At 40.7% G+C, this 22610-nt stretch overlaps 1 protein-coding gene across 1 annotated transcript; it reads left to right on the forward strand.

The window, feature by feature from the left end:
* Positions 1–14569: 14569 nt before the first annotated feature.
* Positions 14570–15523, forward strand: LOC307200515 (olfactory receptor 6E1-like; the record flags this gene model as incomplete). The annotated part of the gene is made up of 1 exon (XM_079949054.1): positions 14570–15523. The coding sequence occupies one exon, from the start codon at positions 14570–14572 to the stop codon at positions 15521–15523; it is 954 nt and encodes a 317-aa protein (XP_079805180.1).
* Positions 15524–22610: the final 7087 nt, after the last annotated feature.

Here is a 22610-nt window from a genome sequence, read left to right on the forward strand (position 1 = left end):
GATTTTCTGTGTCACTTAAATCTTATCATGGCTGGGTGTCTTCCATCATCCTCTCCATAGAATACTAGTGAGACAAGCTTTATTTAAAGGTCCCTTGGGAGGAGGATGTTCATTCTTAAGTGGAACAAAGCTGTGTTAATTTGTACAGCTGTTTTAATTTGCCTTCTCCAACCCATGCTCTCCACATGTTTGGACCACAGCTCCCAGCAGCCACTGCCAGATTCAGAGGGTCCCAAATTCAATCTCCATGTTAGGAGCTGATGATTATTCCAGTCTTTCCCAGGCCTATCTGAAATTGGTAGCAATTGAACCCAGGACTTTCTGTGTGCAAATCAGATGCTTTACCACTCAGCCCTCCCTGCCCCCCACAGTGGAATGTGTTGCATCCATAACAAAGCACAGGAGGCAATTGGCCAAGTGCAGGAAGCCCCCAATTGTTATTTATACATATAAAAACATACACACTAGACCTGTCAGCATGCTGAGCAAAGCAAGAAAACAACTAGAAGATGGCAAAAATGTATCTTTGGATCTCTGTACATCAGTGGTGGTTAACTTTGGTAGGACCACAGGTTAGCTACCCTTGCTCTGTCTATAGGCATCACCCCTCTCCTTTGCCTGTTTCAGTGACGATCTGCAGTGATTAAAAATGGGTCCATTTTCTACACACCTTCCTCCTAAAGAAATGCTTTGCAGACATTTAATTTATTTAATGAACTGTACACTCCCTTACAGTGGAGTTTACAGTTTTATGTTGAGTGTTTCAGTCTCCTGAAATAGCTGTTTGCCAGTTCTTCATGCTTGCAGTGGCCTGACCACCATCAATGGATGCTAACTTTTATTTGTAGCCCATCTCTCCTCTCCTCTCATTCCTTGAATGCTTTCCAAAAGTACTTTATAAGTATCTAAATGTGCACTCCCCCAGATATGGCTAGCTGGTATCACTGAGAGCAAAAGTAGGGAACTGACAAGTGGTGTTTAATTTTAATTTTAATTTTCCCCAGAATACTGAAAAGGTTGCCATAAAAGTGATTTTGACAGAGTAGAAAGTGTTTGTGAAATACAGAGAGCAGCTTCACTTCATTTCTAAAGAGCTGCTTTTTTCAGAAATGAATACAAAGGACAACAGATTTGCGAAGGGGTGTTGATTTAAAAGGTATCTTGTTTTACACTGATTTTTAAGTTAGGGGACTTGTTGTTTAAAAAAAAACACCACCACAGTTTTCATACACTATCTAACAGTACTGCAGGAAACGTTGCTATATAATAGACTTTAAACTTTATTATATATTTTCCTAAGCTCCAAGTCTACTCATTAACTAATAATAATAATAATAATAATAATAATAATAATAGTATCTATGCTGAAGTACCTCTATGAAGTAAGGTGTGCTTCTTATTCATTTTCCAGGAAGTAATTAATTCTCTAGGGAATGAATTCAAGGAACAAATTTATTAAACTGTGACAAAATAATTTTGACCTCTAGTAATCTTAGTTGATTCTAGAAGATCAGAGTCCAAGATAATGAATTCTAGAGCTTCTCCTCATAGACTAACACATAGTCAGTGGTATGATGGTCAGTTCTGACCATCCCTGACCACTGGTCCTCTTAGCTAGGGATGATGGGAGTTGTAGTCTCAAAACATCTTGAGGGCCAAGTTTGTCTATGCCTGGACTAGATCATGATCTGGCTATGCCACACAGGATCATAGTGTGAAGAAGTTACAAAGCTGGTTCCTTCCATTGGTTCTGGACCCTGATAAGACTCCTAGAAACATGTCAGTTACCCAAAGAAAACAGGACAGTACCCACTTTGCTGAATAGTAAAGTGGTTTGATTTCCTCTTCCTTTTACACTTATTTGTGTGTAATGCACTTTTTTATCCCCTGTATTATGATCTGGGAGACGAAGGCTCAAATCCTCACTCAGTTTTGCTGCAGGCAACACAACTATGATTTAGAATGGAGGGCAAGAGACAGGGGCCGCTGAATTCTGGCATCGCACTGGGAGCCATAGCTGTCAACCTTCCCTTTTTTGTGTGGGAAATTCCCTTATTCCAGCGCCGTTTCCCACTGCTTCCTGCTGCTATCGCAGATTGTTAGATATCCCGTAGACTGTCCCTGGGACAGGTGAGACTGCTGATCCCTTATTTTCAAATCTGAAAGCTGACAGCTATGCAGAGAGCCACTGATATTTGAGACCCCAAGGTCTGCCACTGGTTGCTGTGAGGATAAAATGGAGAGAACAATATACAGTGGTGCCACTGGTTATGAACTTAATTTGTTCTGGAGGTCCGTTCTTAACCTTAAACCCTTCTTAACCTGAGGTACCACTTTAGCTCATGGGCCCTCCTGCTGCTGCAGCGCAATTTCTATTCTCATCCTGGGACAAAGTTCTTAACCCGAGATACTATTTCTGGGTTAGCAGCGTCTGTAAACTGAAGTGTTTTTAACTTGAATTGTTTGTAACCCAAGGTACCACTGTACACCACAATGAGCTCCTTGAAGGAATGATGGGGTATACATTCAATGACAAACAAAATTAACCAAATGTCATTCACAGATTTTTCTCTACACACACACATTTTTCAAACTGATTTCAGCCACTGATCATATCTCATCGTAGCTTTCTCTGCTAATGGGAAATATCAAGAACTTCAATGTCATAAGGCTTTACAAAGATATATATATATATATATATATATATATATATTGCATCATCCCATTCATTTTCTACCTCATTCACTTTGCTTGTTTTATATTGACCCTGCAGTTGCCCCCTGCCACAGAGGGGAGAAGAGCCTCAAATTATTTCCACTCATTCCACCTCCTTAAACAGTCTTTTAAGGCCTCTTTGACCTTCTGATTCATTACAGTATAAATAAATGGGTTTAGTAATGGTGTCACCACTGAGGTAAGGACAGCAAGTGCCATCTGGACAGACTGAGAACGTCCCTGATTGGGCAAAGAGTACATAAAGATTGAACTGCCATAAAAGATGGAGGCAACAGTGATGTGAGACGCACAGGTAGAAAATGTCTTCTGCCAACCTTTGGTGGAATGCATGCATAAGATGGTTGCGATGATGTAGACATAAGAGACAACAGTGACCGTTAAAGAGCCAAGGAGCACCACTGAGGACAGGGCAGTCTCCACAGCCAGGAGAGCATACACGTCATTGCAGGAAAGTTTTATCATTGGGGCATAGTCACAGAAGAAGTGGTCTATAATATTAGAGCCACAGTAGGAAAGGTAAGAGAGCAAAATGATTGGGGCAAGGATAGAAAGGAAGCCACCCATCCAGCAACCCAGGACCAAACAGGTGCAGACCCATCAATTCATGATGATGGCATAGCGAAGTGGTCTGCAGATGACAACATAGTGATAAAAGGCCATTACGGCAATAAGGATGGTTTCACTGGTAGCAAAGGAGAAGTAGAAATAGCACTGGGCCACACAGCCCAATAAAGAGATGGCTTTGTTCAGAGAAACCATGTTCACCAGCATCTTGGGGATGATAGATATGACAAAGAAGACCTCCGTAAGTGAGAGGTTACAGAGGAAAAAGTACATGGGGGTTTGGAGACGCTGGTCCAGACATACCAGTGTGATGATGGCGATATTCCCAGCTAATGTTAGCAGAAAACTGAGAAGAAGCACCACAAAAATGAAGAGCTCCAAGCATCTAAGAAGTTGGAAGCCAATCAAGATGAACTCTGTCACCTGCTCCGGTTTGCTATGATTTCTTGGCTCCAGATTGAGCTACAAAATGATCAAGTGGGCACACACACAAATTAAAAAAATGGTAGAGTTTGTAGCATTCAAGGCAGGCCACTTCCCCCCTTTCCTGGGGTTAAAAGGATACAAACACCTCTCATTTTCACCTTAAACATTCATATAAAGTCATCTTCTGCAAGCCAGTGATTCCCCCCCCCCCCCAATTATGAGAATACTTCACTTCTCATAAAACATTTTTTGTTGGTCCCACTCTTTTTGCACTGAAAGATTCTAGGCAGATTGTCCCAGTTCAGCTCTTTCTCTGAAGACTGCCTAAGAAATCAGTTGTGGACTTTTGTAGTCCTGTGCTGCCAGCCATGACAGAGTTCAATGGAGGGAGAAGTCAGCCAACCAGCCAAGTCTCAGAGGGGTACGTGCCTGGAGGCAGAGTCCATATAGAAGGTCCAATTCAGTCCTAAGGTCAGGAGTATCTCAGTTCATGTAGCCAGACGATCCAGGGGGTCAAGAAAGCCGAGGGTCCAAGGCTGCAAGAAGCAGCAAGGTCTGTTGTTTCCAGCACTTGATTGAGGCTGGAAACCCTAAAGAAAGCTGGAGCCAGCTGGTTCTCTTCAGGAGCAAGAAGGCAGATGAGCAGCAGGTGGAGTCACTTCACCTTCTGCTCCTTCAGGCAGGTGAAGCTGACTCCTGACCCATGACACAGACATAGGAGCCTCACCCAATAAAATAATTGAGGGGGCACCCCCCCAAGATGGACATTGCCATTCAAATGGTGTGTGTGCACCATGTCATGTGATCAATTATGTGGGGTGGGGCTGACCTGCCACCCCCCTCAATATTTTCTTCAACTTGGCACCCATGGTGGTGGAGACATTGTTTAATTGCATTGAACCATCACACTATGCGTTACAGGAATATAAGAGGTATACATGAATGATTAAATTTAGAACTACCTGATGTGTATGTGGGGGGATTTTTCTTCTTTTAATTTTAATTGAATATCCCCCTTTAAAGAATCCCCATTAGTCTTCATATCAAATGTCCATGTGTACTGAATGCTCTACAACAAATTGAACATACAACATGCTGGGTTGTACCAATCTCCTTTGTTTATACTCACAGAACCCCATTTTATCTGGAAGAGCATTCAAACAGCAGACTGGACAAAGGGACAGATATTTTCAATTCCCCTTCCACTTGTCATCCACATGTGGATCCCTGAAATATTTGTCAGGTGTAGATACTCCAGTGATTCAGAAAGCCTTCTGTAGGTTGATGAACACAATTCGTTACAGCCTCTGCTTTCTCTCCTGCAGTCAGTGTTAACATTTATTGGCCATATCAAGGTAATGAAATGCAATTGGTTCTTTCAGTTCTTGCCTTGGCTTGGTATAGTGTCTTTCTCCTTTACACAGTATGAATTATCAGTAAGATGAAGCTTATATGAAGGCACTTGGGGATGATCATTACCGAGTGCCTAGAAGATTCAGCTTCATACCTAATGCCAGGGGAACCCAAGTCTCATACCAAGACCTTCTGATCTCACTGCCATTACCCAGATAACCAAAAATACAATGAACATCCTCAGTGGCCACAGAATGCTGCCAACTGTTGTGAGTGTCGAAGGAAAACCAGTTTGCGTGGCGGCAGCAGTGGAATGGTGCCTCTTGAAGAAAGGGCATGGCATTTCCACACTTCGTGGGACTATTTGCACCCTGCATATACTTATGTCCACTATCATCTGATGACCCACACCATCGGACTTTAGCTACAGACAGTAGGTGTCTCTCAAAAGCCAGTTTCTAATCATCAGTGGTGAGACTACAGTACATGTGAAGTAAAATGCACACACACCTTTAGTCTTACAGGAATTGTTTTAAAAAGAAATAGTAGCCACAGGAGAGCATCAAATTTTGGAGTGTAGGACACAGTGATATTGTTAAGTTGTGGGTGAACATATCAGACGACACAGTGAATAAACAGCTCTTGTTTATTCACAGGCCAGGACAGAACTGATCTGAAGGGCTCAGTTAGCCTGCTTATACAGAGCTCCAGTACCACGTTACTGTAACAACTTTCTAAAACTATCCAATCACTGAATGTCACTTTCGATCCTTCATTTGCATAACTATCTACAGTATCCCCCTGCTGGCCCAGGGTGAGAACTTCAGTACATAAGAGATATTTCAAACCCTTTCCTTCCTGGCTGTGGTCACAATGGAAATTACAGTGGAATAGGCCCTCTGTCTTCCAGTGGCAGAAGGCATATGCAAGACATTTCAGTTTATATTGGTGCAGGGCACTACGGTAATGCTCAAGCTGCCATGCAAAGAAAGCATGGTAATAATGAACCCAAGAAATCCCAAAAGCCACATGTCATCACAAAGGAACTTGATCAATGGTTTATTGTCATGGAATAAATGGTTGAGATTATATATCTCTCAATATAGCCTATACCGAGCTGGTTGGACCAATGGCCTGTCTCAGTATAAGACAAGTTCCTATATTTTTATTTTGGATAAATTTAAAAGAGGTTTCTAGACTGGTGGTATCCCTCCCAGAATCCCCAAAAGAAAAGATGCAGGCTCCAGGTGAAAATATAGTCCTTTATTGAAATACAAATGAGCATAGGGACACCCTCAAAAATAAACAGGCTGCAAAGAACCACATCCAAATCAATGTTTCTGATACACTTCCAGATTACACGCGATTTCTACCCACCACTCAAAGGATCAAGGCAATCTTAATAGCTGCATCCCAATGTCATCAGCCTGAACCAATCGAGATCATTTGGGTCTTCAGATCAGCCATCCTCATAATATCATATCTTTACATAAATCATTTCTCAAAGTCTTTCTTTATTGTCGTTGACTATTTTTATTTAGCAATTAAATTTGTATACCGCCCTTCATCTGCATGTCTCCGGGCAGTTCACAACATAAGTATGCAATATGAAAGCACAAAATACATAATAAAAGCAAGAACTAAAAAGCACAAACCAATAAAAACCTTCCCCTACCCCATTTTCCTATTCATTAAATTTCTCCCCATATCCTGTTCTGTCTACAAAACAATCCAAGATTAATGACAATTGCCATACCTTTTTTAATGCAAGCAATGGCCATCATGGATCCTAACAGTTACTGTATTTTTCTGTGTATAAGACGCCCCCATGTATAAGACCTATTTGGGGGGACTCCAAATTAAGAAAACACCCCTCAGCAATACGTGTGTATAAGATGAGTCCCAATTTTAAACCTAATTTTTTGGTAAAAAAAGAACAACCAACCTAGTCTTATACTGTAAAAGGTCTGGAAGGGCCTCCTCCTTTCACCATTTTATTTAGGGATTGATAAATGGTGATGCCATTTTGACTTCCCTCTGAAAAGATAGGAGAAATGTCTCAGATGATTCCCACTCATTGTGAGAATGCCCACTTCCTCAGACAGTCTTTGAAAGCCTCCTTGACCTTCTCATTCCTTAGACTATAAATAAAAGGGTTTAGTAATGGTGTTACAATGGCAGTAAAAACTGCAACTACTTTCTGTACCTGCTGAGAAAATCCTTGCCTAGGTAAAGAGTACATGAAAATTGCACTGCCAAAAAAGATAGAGGCAACAGTGATGTGAGCAGCACAGGTGGAAAAGGTCTTTTGTCGACCTTTGGCAGAGTGCATGCGCAAGATGGTGACAATGACGTAGATGTAAGAGACGACTGTGACAAACAAAGAGCTCAGGAGCACCACTGAGGACAAGACATTCTCCAGAGCCAATTGGAAATGGACATCATTGCAAGAAAGCTTTATCATTGGGGCGTAGTCACAGAAGAAATGGTCTATAGTGTTAGAGCCACAGAAGGATAGGTTGAAGAGCAAAATGATGGGGCCAAGTGTAGAGAGGAAACCACCAATCCAGCAACCCAAGACCAAATTGATGCAGACCCAACCATTCATGATGATGGTATAGCGAAGAGGTTTGCAGATGGCAGCATAGCGATCAAAGGCCATCACGGCAATAAGGATGGTTTCCGTGGTTCCAAGAAAGAAGTAGAAGTAGCACTGAGACACACAGCCCAAGAAAGAGATGGCTTTGTTCATGGAAAGGAGGTTCACCAGCATCTTGGGGGTGATTGACAAGACAAAGAGGATCTCCAGGAGGGAGAGGTTGCAAAGGAAAAAGTACATGGGGGTTTGGAGGCGCTGGTCCAGACATACCAGTGTGATGATGGTGAAATTCCCAGCTACCGTTAACAGGAAAACAAGAAGCAACACCACAGAAAAGAATACCTCCAATGGCCTAGGAAGATGGAAACCAATTAAGATGAACTCAGACACCTGCTCCACGCTGCTCTGATTCCTCAACCACAGTTTGAGCTGCAAAATCGGCAAGTGAAGACACATGCAAATTACACACGTTGGAGTTTGTGTGATTCAAGGTTGCCACTTTCCCCCTCTTCTGAGATTTCAGATATACAAATAACCATTATCTCCACCCTAAAAAGTCTTCTCTTGTATTCCAGTTACTTCTTAATTTTACGATACTTCCCTTTTCATACATTCAGAACATTATTCTTATTCTTATTATTCCTCTCGTCCTAACAATGAGAGGTTCCATAAGATTGTCCTAGGTTGGCTTTTTCTCAGATCAATGCCTAACAAGTGGGTGATAGAAAAGTCAATTACTGTATTTTTCTGTGTATAAGACTAGGGTTTTTTTTACAAAAAATAAAAAAATAAAATAAAATTGGGGCTTGTCTTATACATGGGTAGTGCTGTGGGGTGTTTTCTCAATTTGGAGTCCCTAAAATTAGGGGGCATCTTATACATGGAAAAATACTGTATCTGTACTGGAAAAAATCACCACCCCATGCATGAAACAAATGTGTGCAACAGTAGTATAATAGGCATGTTTGAATGATTCAGTTTAGAGCTGTCTGATGTGAGGAGGAAGATGAACCAATTGTTCTTCTATTAACTTAATTCACATACCTCTTTAAAGAATCCCCATTATTCTTAAAACCCAATGTATGTGTATAGTGAATAATCTAAAATAAACAGCCAACATTATTTGGTTTTATCCAGTGGCTCCCACTGAGCCCTCTTCTTTTCAGGAGAGCATTGAGTCAGTAGATTGGAGAAAGGGGCATATTCCCTTTCCACATTGCAGACTCATATGCACCCTAAAATCTTACTCAGAAGGTGCTGCTGGGGTGGGGTCAGAGCAGTATGGAAAGTGGTGCTGATGGAAGGGGAAATTGGCAAAAAACCTGTATCTTCTCCTACTCCAGTACCGTAAGACTCCAAAGAATTAGAAAGTCACAGACAAAATTTATTACATCCTCTGAATTTTCTTATGTAGCTAGCGGCCAAATCAAGATAATAAAGAAATAAAGTGTTGGTTCACTGGCCCCCTAATCTTACCATGACTTAGTGTCGTGTCTTCATTCTTTCTACAGAATGTGCTGTCATTGAGACAGAGTTTATATGAAGTTACCTGGGGATGATTATTACCGAGTCCTAAAAGTTCCCAGCTGCATACCTAATGTCAGGGGAACCCAAGTCTCAAGTAAAGTCCTTCTCATCTCACTTTCATTGCCCAGAGAGCCAAAAGTACAGTGAGCATGCTCCGTAGCCATGAAATGCTGCTAACTCACTGTTGAGGGTGATAGTGGTGGAAATGCGATGGGAGGGGTAATGGAATGACCTATCTTGCGAAAAGGGCATGGCCAACTCATTGACATCTCCACACTTCAACTGCCACAAAAGCATCCTCCTCTGCTTTCATTTATGTCCACCCCCACAACACTCACTTTCAGACCTTAGCTACAGACAATAGGTGTCTCTCAAGGGCTATTTAGAAACTGTTATGTACTAAGCTTGGATCCTAGAACAATAGGCAAATAGGATCCTAGAATGCAACAACTGATTGGCTTGCAGGAAAAGACCAATCAGGCTCCAGGTGGAAGTTAATCAGCCTATTAGGCTGATAGGATTGTAGAATGCAACAACTGATTGGTCTGCAGAAAAAGACCAGTCAGGCTCCAGGAGGGAAGCAGAATCAGCCAATCAGACGGGACTCATTGAGTAAATAATGTATATAAAAGCCTGAGGGTTTGGGGGGGGCAATTCAATCACTGTTTTACAAGCTGCAATAAAGAGCATGAAATCACTACAGGACTCTGAGTATATTTCAGAAACCAACACAGGTCATCCAAAATGTGAAGTTAAATGTATCTCTCTAGGTTTACAGGAATCATTTAAAACAGAAATGATAGCCACAGGTCAGGGAAACATCAGGTTGGGGTGTGGGGTGCTAACCTTTCCCTTCTGGCTTTGGTCACAATGACTCAGGGTCCATTCCATGATTCTATGATTCTATGAAAATCCTCTTCCCTACCTGCCAGCCTCTATTGGCATTTAGAAGAAAGCTCCCATTTGAGTCAAAGAAAGGGGCTGGAGAGAGATTTGGGTAAATAGCTGGGAGGGAAATGGTTAAAAACCTTCCATTCCCACCATAGTTGTGAGCTGAATCATCATCATCACATTATGATGCAAGTATTTTAATATTTTTAAAATATTAACAATGTTAACCCTGATTTTTTTTTAATCAAAAGTATATCTTTTTTTTTTAAATAAAATTTTTATTAATTTCCAAATTTTTTAACATAAACAAAAACAACATAAAAACAAACATAAAAAATCATATTTTCTTAACCTTATTTCCATAGCCCTCTTTTCCCGGACTTCCCCATACCTTTCCCTTTTTGCATCCTTAATTATAAGCCATTATTCAGCAACCCTTCTTAACCAATTAAATATAAATTCATTCTCTTTTTCAATTCCACCCTAAAATTAAACACAATTTCCCGCTGCAATTCTACGTCTTCTTTTCCCTCAGCATTTTAGCACTCCTCAATTTTATAATAGTTCTTAAGATACATCTTAAATTTCTTCCAATCTTCTTCCACAGTCTCTTTCTCTTGGTCGCGGATTCTGCCGGTCATTTCTGCCAATCCCATAAAGTCAATCACTTTCGCCTGCCATTCCTCCAGCGTGGGTAGCTCTTGTGTCTTCCAATACTTTGCTAGAAGAATCCTTGCTGCCGTAGTAGCATACAAAAAGAAATTCTTATCCTTCTTCGGCACCAACTGGCCGACCATACCCAAGAGAAATGCCTCTGGTTTCTTGTTAAAGGTGCACTTAAGCACTTTCTTAATTTCATTATAAATCATTTCCCAGAAGGCCTTAATCTTTGGGCAGGTCCACCAAAGGTGGAAAAAGGTACCTTCAGTCTCTTTACATTTCCAACATTCATTATTGGGCAAATGATAAATCTTCGCAAGCTTGACTGGGGTCATGTACCACCTGTAAATCATTTTCATAATGTTTTCTCGTAAGGCATTGCATGCCGTGAATTTAATACCTGTGGTCCATAACTGCTCCCAGTCAGCAAACATAATGTCATGACCTATGTCCTGTGCCCATTTAACCATAGCAGACTTCACTGTCTCCTCTAATGTATTCCACTTCAACAGCAAGTTATACATTCTTGATAAATTCTTAGTATTGTAATCAAAAGTATATCACTTAGACCTCAGTTATGAATTTTATAGCATTACTATTTAATTCTTACATTCTTATCTCACCATTCCATGAATGGTTCCTGCCCCCATTTTATCTTCACAACAGTGAAGGATGTTAAGCTGAGAGAGAGTACCTGGCCCAAGGAAAGTTTCCGAGTTCTCTGGGGATATGAACCTTGCCCTCCTGGGTTTAAGCTCACCATGCCCTGCCCTAGATGCAACATGGCCTCTTTATTTCACTCCCTCATTTCAAGCACGGAGTCTGTAGAATCAAAACAAGAGAGGATTAAATTAGTCATCTGTTACTCAGAATACATAGATCTTCTGGGAACCTATAATGTTGTGGGAACCTATAATGAGCCACAAATCTGACAAAACTAGATCTCCGTTCATCAATATTTCTATACAGCTTTCAAATATAAAAAAGAAAGGAGATATTAGGGGGCTAATCATTCACAAATGTTGTCCATGGTCCTTTACACTGCAGTTGGCACAGCCACAATATTGAAGGCATGAAATAATTTGCAAGGTAAGCTTTAGGAAGGAGAGGTGGCTCATATCCTTTGTCAGGAATGAGGAGGCTGTGGCTCTGCAGATCCTTTTGGACTTCAGGCTGAAACTTTCCTTGTTAGGCCGAATTGCTACTATTAAGATGAATGTATTGCCTAGAATGCTGTTTTTATTTCAGACGCTGCAGATTTTGGACAAGATGGACTGTTTCAAGAAGTGGCAGAAAGACATATCAAAATTTGTCTGGCAGGGCAAAAAGCCCAGAATTAAATTTAAGATTTTAACTGATGCAAAAGATAGAGGGGGGTTTGCCCTGCCGGACTTAAGACTTTATTATGAATCGGCAGCTTTTTGCTGGTTGAAACACTGGCTACTTCTTGAGAACACGGACATTTTGGATCTGGAAGGGTATGACAATAGTTTTGGTTGGCATGCATATTTATGGTACGACAAGGTAAAGGTGTATAAAGGATTTAAAAACCATATTGTAAGGAAAGCATTGTATAATGTTTGGATTCGATATAAAGATCTGTTGGAAAGTAAAACCCCCAGGTGGGTGTCACCAATGGAAGCGAGGGAAGTAAAAAAGCTTAATATGGACTCTAAATGGCCAAAATATTATGAAATTTTAGAATATGATGGTGAAAGGGTTAAACTTCAGAGTTATGAGAAACTAAAGCCCAAGGTTCGAGATTGGTTGCATTATCATCAGATAAATGAGACATTCAAACAGGACAGGAAAATAGGATTCCAGAAAGAGAGGTCAAAACTAGAAACAGAATTGTTGGAACCCAATACTAAGAACTTATCAAAAATGTATAACTTGCTGTTGAAATGGAATACACAGGATGAAACGGTGAAATCAGCTATGATTAAATGGGCACAAGATATCGGTCATGATATTATGTTTGCTGACTGGGAACAGTTATGGACTACCGGTATTAAATTTACTGCATGTAATGCTTTAAAAGAAAACATTATGAAAATGATCTATCGGTGGTACATGACCCCAGTCAAGCTCGCAAAAATTTATCACTTGCCTAACAATAAGTGTTGGAAATGTAATGAGACTGAAGGCACTTTTTACCACCTTTGGTGGACCTGCCCAAAGGTTAAAGCTTTCTGGGAAATGATCTATAATGAAATTAAGAAGGTCCTTAGGTGGACTTTTCCTAAGAAACCAGAGGCTTTTCTCTTGGGCATGGTTGGCCAATTGGTGTTAAAGAAGGATAGGATTTTCTTTATGTATGCCACCACAGCAGCAAGAATTCTACTGGCAAAGTATTGGAAGAGGCAAGAACTACCTACTCGGGAAGAATGGCAAACAAAGGTGATGGACTTTATGGGACTGGCTGAGATGACGGGCAGAATCCGCGACCAGGGGAAGGAGACAGTGGAAGAGGACTGGAAGAAATTTAAAATATATCTCAAAAACTATTGTAAAATTGAGGAATGTTAAGATGTCAGGGGGTAAGAAGCAGAGAATTGCAGCTGTAACTAAAAAACTAAAGGAAATTTAATGAAAGGGAATTAAGACAATTGACTAAAGGGTTGCTAAAGAATCACTAAACAAGGATGCAGGGATGGGGAGGTATGGGGAAGTCAAAAGAAAGAAGGGCATGAAATTATAATCTTGAAGTTATATTGGTTTAATTGTTTTGTATGTTTTCGTTTGTGTTTTGATTCTCTTGTTTTTCTTTTGTTTGTTTTGTTCTGTTTTTATTATGTGTTTGAAAAACGAATAAAAATTATTTAAAAAAAAGAGATCCTTTTGGACTTCAACTCCCACACTGCCTGACCATTGGCCATGCTGGCTGGGGCTGGTGGGAGCTGGAATCCAACAACCTCTGGAAAAACTTACGTCCACCAGCCATCTTAATTTAAAATGGACCCCTATCTTTCTACCCACGATTATCTGGATATACAATGCACATTGTAATGCTTCTGCAGTTTTCCCTGATAGCAGGAATGCCATTTGGAACCTGACAGCCTGACTTCATAGTTCCTGCAAAGAGCTTAAAATGGTGCACATGGTTCTCTCGTTCCCATTCTTCATCACAACAAACCTGAGAAGTTGATTAGGCCAAGGTTCATGACTGTGTCAGGATTTGAACTCAAGCTTCCCAGGCCCTAAACACTGCACCATGCTGGTTCTTTTCCAAAGGTGACACACTTTAGAGTTACTGCAAGGATGCGGAGAAAAGATTTTCAGTAGCTTAGAATTTTATACCTATCCACCAAGATAAAAAGCACACACAGGCTTAGATTCCTCCCTTTCTCCTCTTCCATCCACCTCTGGCTTTCTTATGCTTTACTCTTCTAGCCATGTGTGTGTGTGTGTGTGTGTGTGTGTGTGTCTGTTTGTCTGTCCGTCTGTCTATCTAAATATAGTAAAGGTCGGCATCAATTTTCCTACTTTGTGTGTTTTCCTCATGTTTTGTAGGGGCCATAGCCCAGCAGCAGAGATAATGGTTATCTTGACTGAACTCAATCCTCAACATCAACACCATTAAGTAATTTCGATTGGCATATTTTAACTTGGGGGTTGCACATGCAATTGTCGACAGCTCTGTAGTGACTAAAATGATTATGGACATTTATTCATTTATGTGTTTGCTTATATTTATCACGCCATTCATCCAAAGATCACAGGGTGGTTCACAACATTATTTATTTATTTCAATGTTATTTATTTCTGTCCATCACTTTCTTCTCCCACCCTATCTCCAGTTCTAAAGAAGGCATGAAGTACAACCAAACAACAGTCAGTGAGTTTATCCTTCTGGGCTTCACCGACATCCGGAAACTGCAGCTCCTGTTATTCACCACTCTTCTCTTTTCCTACCTTCTGGCCATCCTAGGCAATGCTGTGATTATCACGGTTGCTCAAATAGATCACCGGCTACACACTCCTATGTATTTCTTCCTCCAGAATTTCTCTTTCTTAGAAATTGGCTTCACCACAGCAATAATTCCCCAAACCTTGGTCCATCTTTCAAGCGGCAATAAACACATCACTTACATTGGTTGCATGATACAGTCCTTCTTATATTTCCAACTGGGAACTACCGAGTTCTTCCTCTTAGCTGTCATGTCCTATGATCGATATGTAGCCATCTGCAATCCCTTGCGATATCCAGCCATCATGAACCATTATTTATGCATCACGCTGGTTGTGTTTTGTTGGGTTGGCAGTTTTCTCCTGATCATTGGTCCATGGGTGCTTTTCCTACAGTTTCCAATATGCAAGTCCAACGTCCTTGACCACTTCTTCTGTGACAATACACCGTTGATCAAACTCGTTTGTGGGGACACATCACTTTTGGAATTCTTTGGGTTCATCACTGCTGTGCTCTCTGTGCTGGGAAGCTTGACAATTACAATAATGTCATATGTCAAGATAATCCAAACCATCTTACATTTCCCCACTGCCACAGGGAGACAGAAGGCCTTTTCTACTTGTGCCTCTCACTTCATTGTGGTGTCCATCACCTACGGGAGCTGCATCTTCCTTTATATCAAACCAACACAGAGCAGCAAAGTGGAGTTTGGCAAAATGGTGGCCGTCCTCAATACTGTTGTGTCCCCTTTGCTCAACCCTTTCATCTACAGCTTGAGGAACAAACAGGTTCAGGAGGCCTTGATAAATTTGTTTGGGCAACTCAAAACCATTGCTAAGGGACCAGGGACCATCTGAAAAGGAACTGTGAAAATAGATAATCTGAAAAGGAAAGGAAATGGGCATTGTGGTATTCTTCAGAAGTATCCATCTTTGCAGAAGCTCTGCCTAGAAAAATTAGTGTTACACTCCATCTTGAAACATCATCATTACCAGTTCTTTTTTCTGGGGGGACACAAGGTTACGCATAACCGTAATCATTTTGTGAATCTTTGTACTGTGGTACCTCGGGTTACATATGCTTCAGGTTACATACACTTCAGGTTACAGATTCCACTAACCCAGAAATATTACCTTGGGTTAAAGACTTTGCTTCAGGATGAGAACAGAAATTGTGCAGCGGCAGTGCAGCAGCAGCAGGAGGCCCCATTAGCTAAAGTGGTGCTTCAGGTTAAGAGCAGTTTCAGGTTAAGAACAGATCTCCAGAACAAATTAAGTACTTAACCTGAGGTACCACTGTACTTTTGCTGTATTTATTTTTCCCAATTTGAACTATAAAATGGTGATTTTCTTGAGTCAAAACAAGAGTACCCCTAAACATTTTTAGGAACAAAAAAACACTGATCGCTACTATTATTGTTCTTTAATTCTGTTAAATAAATGTATTATTTAATTTAATTTCATTAAACAGACAAACATATCCATATCCTACATACTGTTCTGGAAGACGTATTATATATTATGTTATATAGCACAAGCTCTACTTTGAATTAGGCTTTTCCAGCATCCTGTAGTTGAGATGGTTTTTCATGCAATTCCATAATTTGAGATTGAGGAAAGTAACATTTCCCACACCTGCCAATGCCAATTGACGTGCTTGTTCCCTGCCACCAACCCCAAAGCTGATGGTTTTGAACATACCTATTCTCATTTGCAAATTTGGTAAGGAAACAGGTGTTGTGAAAGCCACCCATCATGAGTTGGTTCAGATGCTCTTGCTCTGGACTTCCTGAATTGAACAAGGATTTGGATTATTTGGCCTAAAAGGTATAAAGAGAGGTTTTGCGAACAAAGGAAGGTTTTCTTTTTCCCCTTTTTCCTTTTTAAAAACTTTTTGTTACAGCTTTTGACATGCCACAAGAAGTATCACAGGCCTACTTGAGTTGGTTCACACTTATCCCTCCTCTCTTTCTTTTGAACTACACCAGTTTATTTGTCCTTTATTAAATAAATGTCTGCAGTCAAAAAGCACCTTTCAAAGCATCTTTAACTTGCCTGTTCCTCAGGCTGTACACAAAGGGCATCATAAGAGGACACAACACATAGTTAAGAAATGACACTACTTTGTTGAAATTATGCCTATCACCCTGATCTGGTATGATGTACATAGAGATGCAGTTTCCATAGGTGACAGTGACAATGGTGATGTGGGAAGCACAGGTGGAAAAGGCCTTCTGCCTCCCTGCAGCAGTTGGGATGTGGAGAACAGTTGAGATTATATTCACATAGGACACAACAGTGATAGGTAAAGTCCCCAGTAGTGTAAACACTGAAAGAATAAAGGCAGAGAGCTCCAGAAAATGTGTGTCACCACAGAGAAGATGGAGTAATGGTTTGCTGTCGCAGAAGAAATAGTCAATGATGTTTGAGTCGCAAAAAGGAAATTGAATGAATAGCATAGTTGGGGCCAAATCACAGCAAGTGACCCAATCCAAGAGAACAGCACCAAAAGTTGCAGAACTTCTCGTTCATGATGGTGGTGTACCTTAGGGGATTGCAGAGGGCCACATATCAGTCAAAGGACATCACAGTCAGCAGGAAGAAATCTGTGGTTCCCAGGAAGAAATAGAAAAACAATTGACTTATACATCCAGCATACGAGATTGTTTTCCTGCCAGTTGGAAAGTTGAACAACACTTTTGGGATGGCAGCAGTGGTGTGTCCAATTTCCAAGATGGCACAATTCTGAAGGCATTGGCAGAATACCTGTGAATGTCATTGGGTTTATTTTATTTTTACTTTAATGGCTATCCCACTTGTCCTCCAACCAAGATGCCATATATAGTTCTGCCTTCTCTATTTTATCCATACAACCATTCTCTGATGTAGGTAAAGCTGATACATTTTGAATGGCTCAATTTCATCCAGTGAGCCTCGAGACTGAGCAAGGATTTGAGCCCTCATCTCCCAGATCCTAGTCCAAAAAATGTCAAAGAAAAATGAAAAGTACATTGCATACTTATAAGTCTGAAGGAAGATGAAATCACACTAGTTTACTGTCCAATAAACAGCTTCCTTCTTTATTGGGTCAACTGGCATGTTTCTAGGAGTCATATCAGAGCCCGGAACCAATGGAAGCATACAGTACGGTCCTCTGTGGCATTGGTGGGCCAAGGCCTAGCTGCTTACCCCTCTTTCCCTTCATTTCAGAACCATTGAATCACAGCTGTCAGAAGTAAGCACTGCTTATTCCTATGGAGCTAACTCCTCAAACATCTGACCTGGTAAGGTGGAGCTGAGCATAGCCTTTCTGTCATTTACCAGAAGAGGAAGAGCAAGGTGGCAGTCAGGTCAAGGCTGCATGTGTGCAATGGCAGGAGAGCTGTATTGACCCTGATGGTGGGGCCACACAGCCCCACCATCATCACCTGCCCTCCCTCCTGGTATGTGGCAGTGATATCACTGTTGCAATCTGCCCCACTGAATGAACCACTCCTGGCTCCTTTCCAGGAAACCGTGCATTGGATTTGGATTTGATATCCCACCTTTCACTCCCTTTAAGGAGTCTCAAAGCGGTTAACAATCTCCTTTCCCTTCCTCCCCCACAACAAACACTCTGTGAGGTGAGTGGGGCTGAGAGACTTCAATGAAGTGTGACTGGCCCAAGGTCACCCAGCAGCTGCATGTGGAGGAGCGGAGACGCGAACCCGGTTCCCCAGATTACAAGACTACTCTTAACCACTACACCACACTGGCTCTCATTGAATTGCAGTCTTTCTGACCCTCATACATTGGATAATATATTCTGTGTCCTTTGCCTCATGTGTATGTGCCTGTATGCAGATCATGGATTACCAATAAGATGCCCCTCAGAAGTTGTTGGACTACAAATCCCATCAGCCTCAGCATGTATAGCTATTGGTCAGGGACAGCAGTATCAACAGTCCAACTTCATGTGGAGGGCACCATTTTGGCTACCACTGATATATATAGTCCACACCTGCCCACTTTTGTGGACTCCCGTGTTGGGGGGGGGCTGTCCTGATAGGTTCCTGCACTTTAGAACTGACCACTTCACCACTGTCTACATGCTGGTCTATGAGAAGGAGATCTGGTATTCATTCAGTTGTTTTCTGATTTCCTGGTATCAACCAAGGTTACTAGAGGTCAACATCATCATCATCATTATTTTTTAAAAAGTTTAAGAAGTTTGTTCCTAGAAATCATTCCCTAGAGAATTAATTACCCTAAAGTGAGAGGCAAGTTTTGATCCTTGGAGGCATCTCAACTTAGATGGTTTAATTATTAAGAAGTTAATAAGTATACTGGAGCTTGGGAACTAATCAGCTGTTTAAAAAAGTTTTGAAATTAATTATCTGCCAAGTTTCTAGGAATGCTCTATGAAAATGCCTATGAAAACTAGATTTTTAAAAGTCCTGTGTAAAAGTGTAATTTAACATCAGTGTAAAAAGACATACTGTATATTTAAAATCAACATGCTTTTGACAAAGGTCCTCCTTCTGACAGGTAGAATGTCATGATTAGAGTTGAGGTGAAACTACTCATGGCATTTCACAACCACTTCCAGCTCTGTCAAAATCACTCTTACGGCAACTTTTTCTGTGCACAAAAAATTAAAAAAAAATTTTTTTTTGTTTAAATTTCCACCACTTGCCCACACTCTCAGTTCCTCACAATTGCCCTCAGTTATGCCAACCAGTCAAATCTGGGTGGCTGTAAGGGACTCTGATCTGCTAGAATCAACTAAGGTTGCTGGAGGTCAGAAATTATTCTGTCACAGTTTAATAAATTTGTTCCTTGTATTCGTATCCCTAGAGAATTAATTACCACCCAGAAAATGAATAAGAAGCACACCTTGATTCATAGAGGTATTTCAGCATAGATACTACTACTATTATTATTAAGAAGTTAATGAGTAGACTTGGAGCTTAGGAAAATATATAATAAAGTTTAAAGTTTATTATATAGCAAAGTTTCCTGCAGTACTTTTAGATAGTCTATGAATACTGGGATGGTTGGTTTTTTAACAAACCAAGTCCCCTAACTTAAACATCAATGTAAAATGATATACCTTTTAAATCAGCACTCCTTTGCAAAACTGTTGTCATTTGTATTCATTTCTGAAAAAATCAGCTCTCTTTAGAAATGAACAAACACTTTCCACTTTGACAAAATCACTTTTATGGCAACCTTTTCAGTATTCTGGAGAAAAGTAAAATTAAAATTAAACACCACTTGTCAGCACCCTCAGTTCCCTACTATTGCTCTCAGTGATACCAGCTAGCCATATCTGGGGGAGTTCACATTTAGATACTTATAAAGTACTTTTGGAAAGCATTCAATGAATGAGAGGAGAGATGGGCTACAAGGAAAAGTTAGCATTCATTGATGGCGGTCAGGCCACTGCAAGCATGAAGAACTGGCAAACAGCTATTTCAGGAGACTGAAACACTCAACATAAAACTGTAAACTCCACTGTAAGGGAGTGTACAGTTCATTTAAATAAATTAAATGTCTGCAAAGCATTTCATTGGGAGGAAGGTGTGTAGAAAACGGACCCATTTTAATCACTGCAGACCGTCACTTAAACAGGCAAAGGAGAGGGGTGATGCCTATAGACAGAGCAAGGTTAGCTAACCTGTGGTCCTACCAAAGTTAACCACCAGTGATGTACAGAGATCCAAAGATACATTTTTGCCATCTTCTAGTTGTTTTCTTGCTTTGCTCAGCATGCTGACAGGTCTAGTGTGTATGTTTTTATATGTATAAATAACAATTGGGGACTTCCTGCACTCGGCCAATTGTTTCCTCTCCTTAGTTATGGGTGCAACACATTCCACTGTGGGGGGCAGGGAGGGCTGAGTGGTAAAGTGTCTGATTTGCACACAGAAAGTCCTGGGTTCAATTGCTACCAACTTCAGATAGGCCTGGGAAAGACTGGAATAATCATCAGCTCCTAACCTGGAGATTGAATTTGGGACCCTCTGAGTCTGGCAGTGGCTGCTGGCAGCTGTGGTCCAAACATGTGGAGAGCACGGGTTGGAGAAGGCTAATCTGTGCAAATCAAAACTTCTTTGCTCCACTTAAGAATGAACATCCTCCTCCCAAGGGACCTTTGAATAAAGCTTGTCTCACTAGTATTCTATGGAGAGGATAATGGAAGACACCCAGCCATGATAAGATTTAAGTGACACAGGAACTCTATATTATAGATCTGGTGCTGATAGCTGCATCATACCATGGTAAGGCACATTATTGCATATTATACTGCTTTGCTTTATAAAGGTATTCAGCGTTTTCTTATTTTCATTATGGGCAAACACATCAATTATTCCTTTTTCTGAGAGAGACATATCTAGGGTAGTATCAGTGCCAAGCTATATGATTAAATAGTTAACTAGTACAAAATTTTGGCAAATCAGCTTGTATTTACATATTTTTTTAAGTCTTCATGAAAAAAATTCCCCTAATGTGCACATTTCTTCCTAATCTACATGGTTTTTTAAAGCAATTTATTATAATATAATGAACTTTGACATGTTATTGTCACCAATGTGTGCATTTATATGGACTTTTTATCCTAGTATATGTACATTTGCACCCACTACTTGGCTGGAGAACAGCATTCCAAAATTTCGAGAACTAAATTTTTTGAAAAATGACACACACACACACCCCGTTTATGTGTTATTAGTTGTTTTGAAAGCCTTCAACAACACACATTTAACAACAATGTAATGTGAAGAATGTTGACGCTTTCTTTAACAACTTTGCTCCCACCATTTTGCTGACTTGGTTCTCTTTCTGTGGTGATAATGTCATAGACCATTTTTTCTGCAACTATGTTGTTGTTGTTGTTGTTTAGTCGTTTAGTCGTGTCCGACTCTACGTGACCCCATGGACCAGAGAACGCCAGGCACTTCTGTCTTCCACTGCCTCCCGCAGTTTGGTCAAATCTACAACTATGCTCCAATGATAAAACTTCCTTGAAATCAGGTTCAGCTCCTTCTGGCTCTGGAGGGCATTCTGTATGGACCGGTGTTAGTCATCTCCTTTTCTGTCATGGGTGTCTCTAATGTCTACATCATTGCAACCATCTTGAACATGTACTCCATAAAAGGTCAGCAAAAGATGTTTCCAACCTACGCTTCTCATTATTATTATTACTATTACTATTTATAGCAGAATTTGACCACTTTTGCCATTATATTCATAGTATTCCCTCCCTTCCACCTGTGTTCCTTTAGGCACTGTGGCTGGACTCCAATTACACACTTTTTGAAATCTTAGAGCTCTCTTACAACCATTTTGGGCAGGAAGGCTTCTGTGTACTCTGACTTCAAGCCACAGACGCCGTACATGGTAATTTTCTGGCCTGAGCTCCATGACAGTTAGCAAAGCTGTTGTAGCAATTTCCTGCCACAATCCCATTGGCTCAGCTTGTGATTTTGGTAATCCAACCATTGTCACAGTGAAGTCAGACTCTCTTTCAGGGCAGAGGCAGTCACAATACAATGGACATGGTGAGATGAGGTATTACGGAGCATGAGGCAAAGGGCAGGATGCCACCTTCCCTCCAGCTACAGAAACTGCCTATACTGTGGCAGCTGACTCTTACATCAACACTGGTGAAACAGTAAAGTCCTCTGCCAAACTTTAGCTGAAGGAATATATGGCAGGGTTTGTGGTATCCACAACTCTATCCTCAACATTGCACTGATACCGTTCAGCTTCTGTTCCATAAGGTAACTGTCTCACTAAGCCTAAGTTAGGACCGACCATGGTGATGTGCAAATTCACTAACTGTCTTCCTCACGCACTATCTCACAAACACTGTTATTAAGTCTTTATTAAGTGGAAGTACTAACCATTTGTGTTAATGTAATAACCAATAAATATTGGTGGTCCCAATGAATTTCTTTGC

The sequence above is a fragment of the Podarcis cretensis genome, assembly GCF_951804945.1.
Source record: "Podarcis cretensis genome assembly, chromosome: 13".
Taxonomy (NCBI): domain Eukaryota; kingdom Metazoa; phylum Chordata; class Lepidosauria; order Squamata; family Lacertidae; genus Podarcis; species Podarcis cretensis.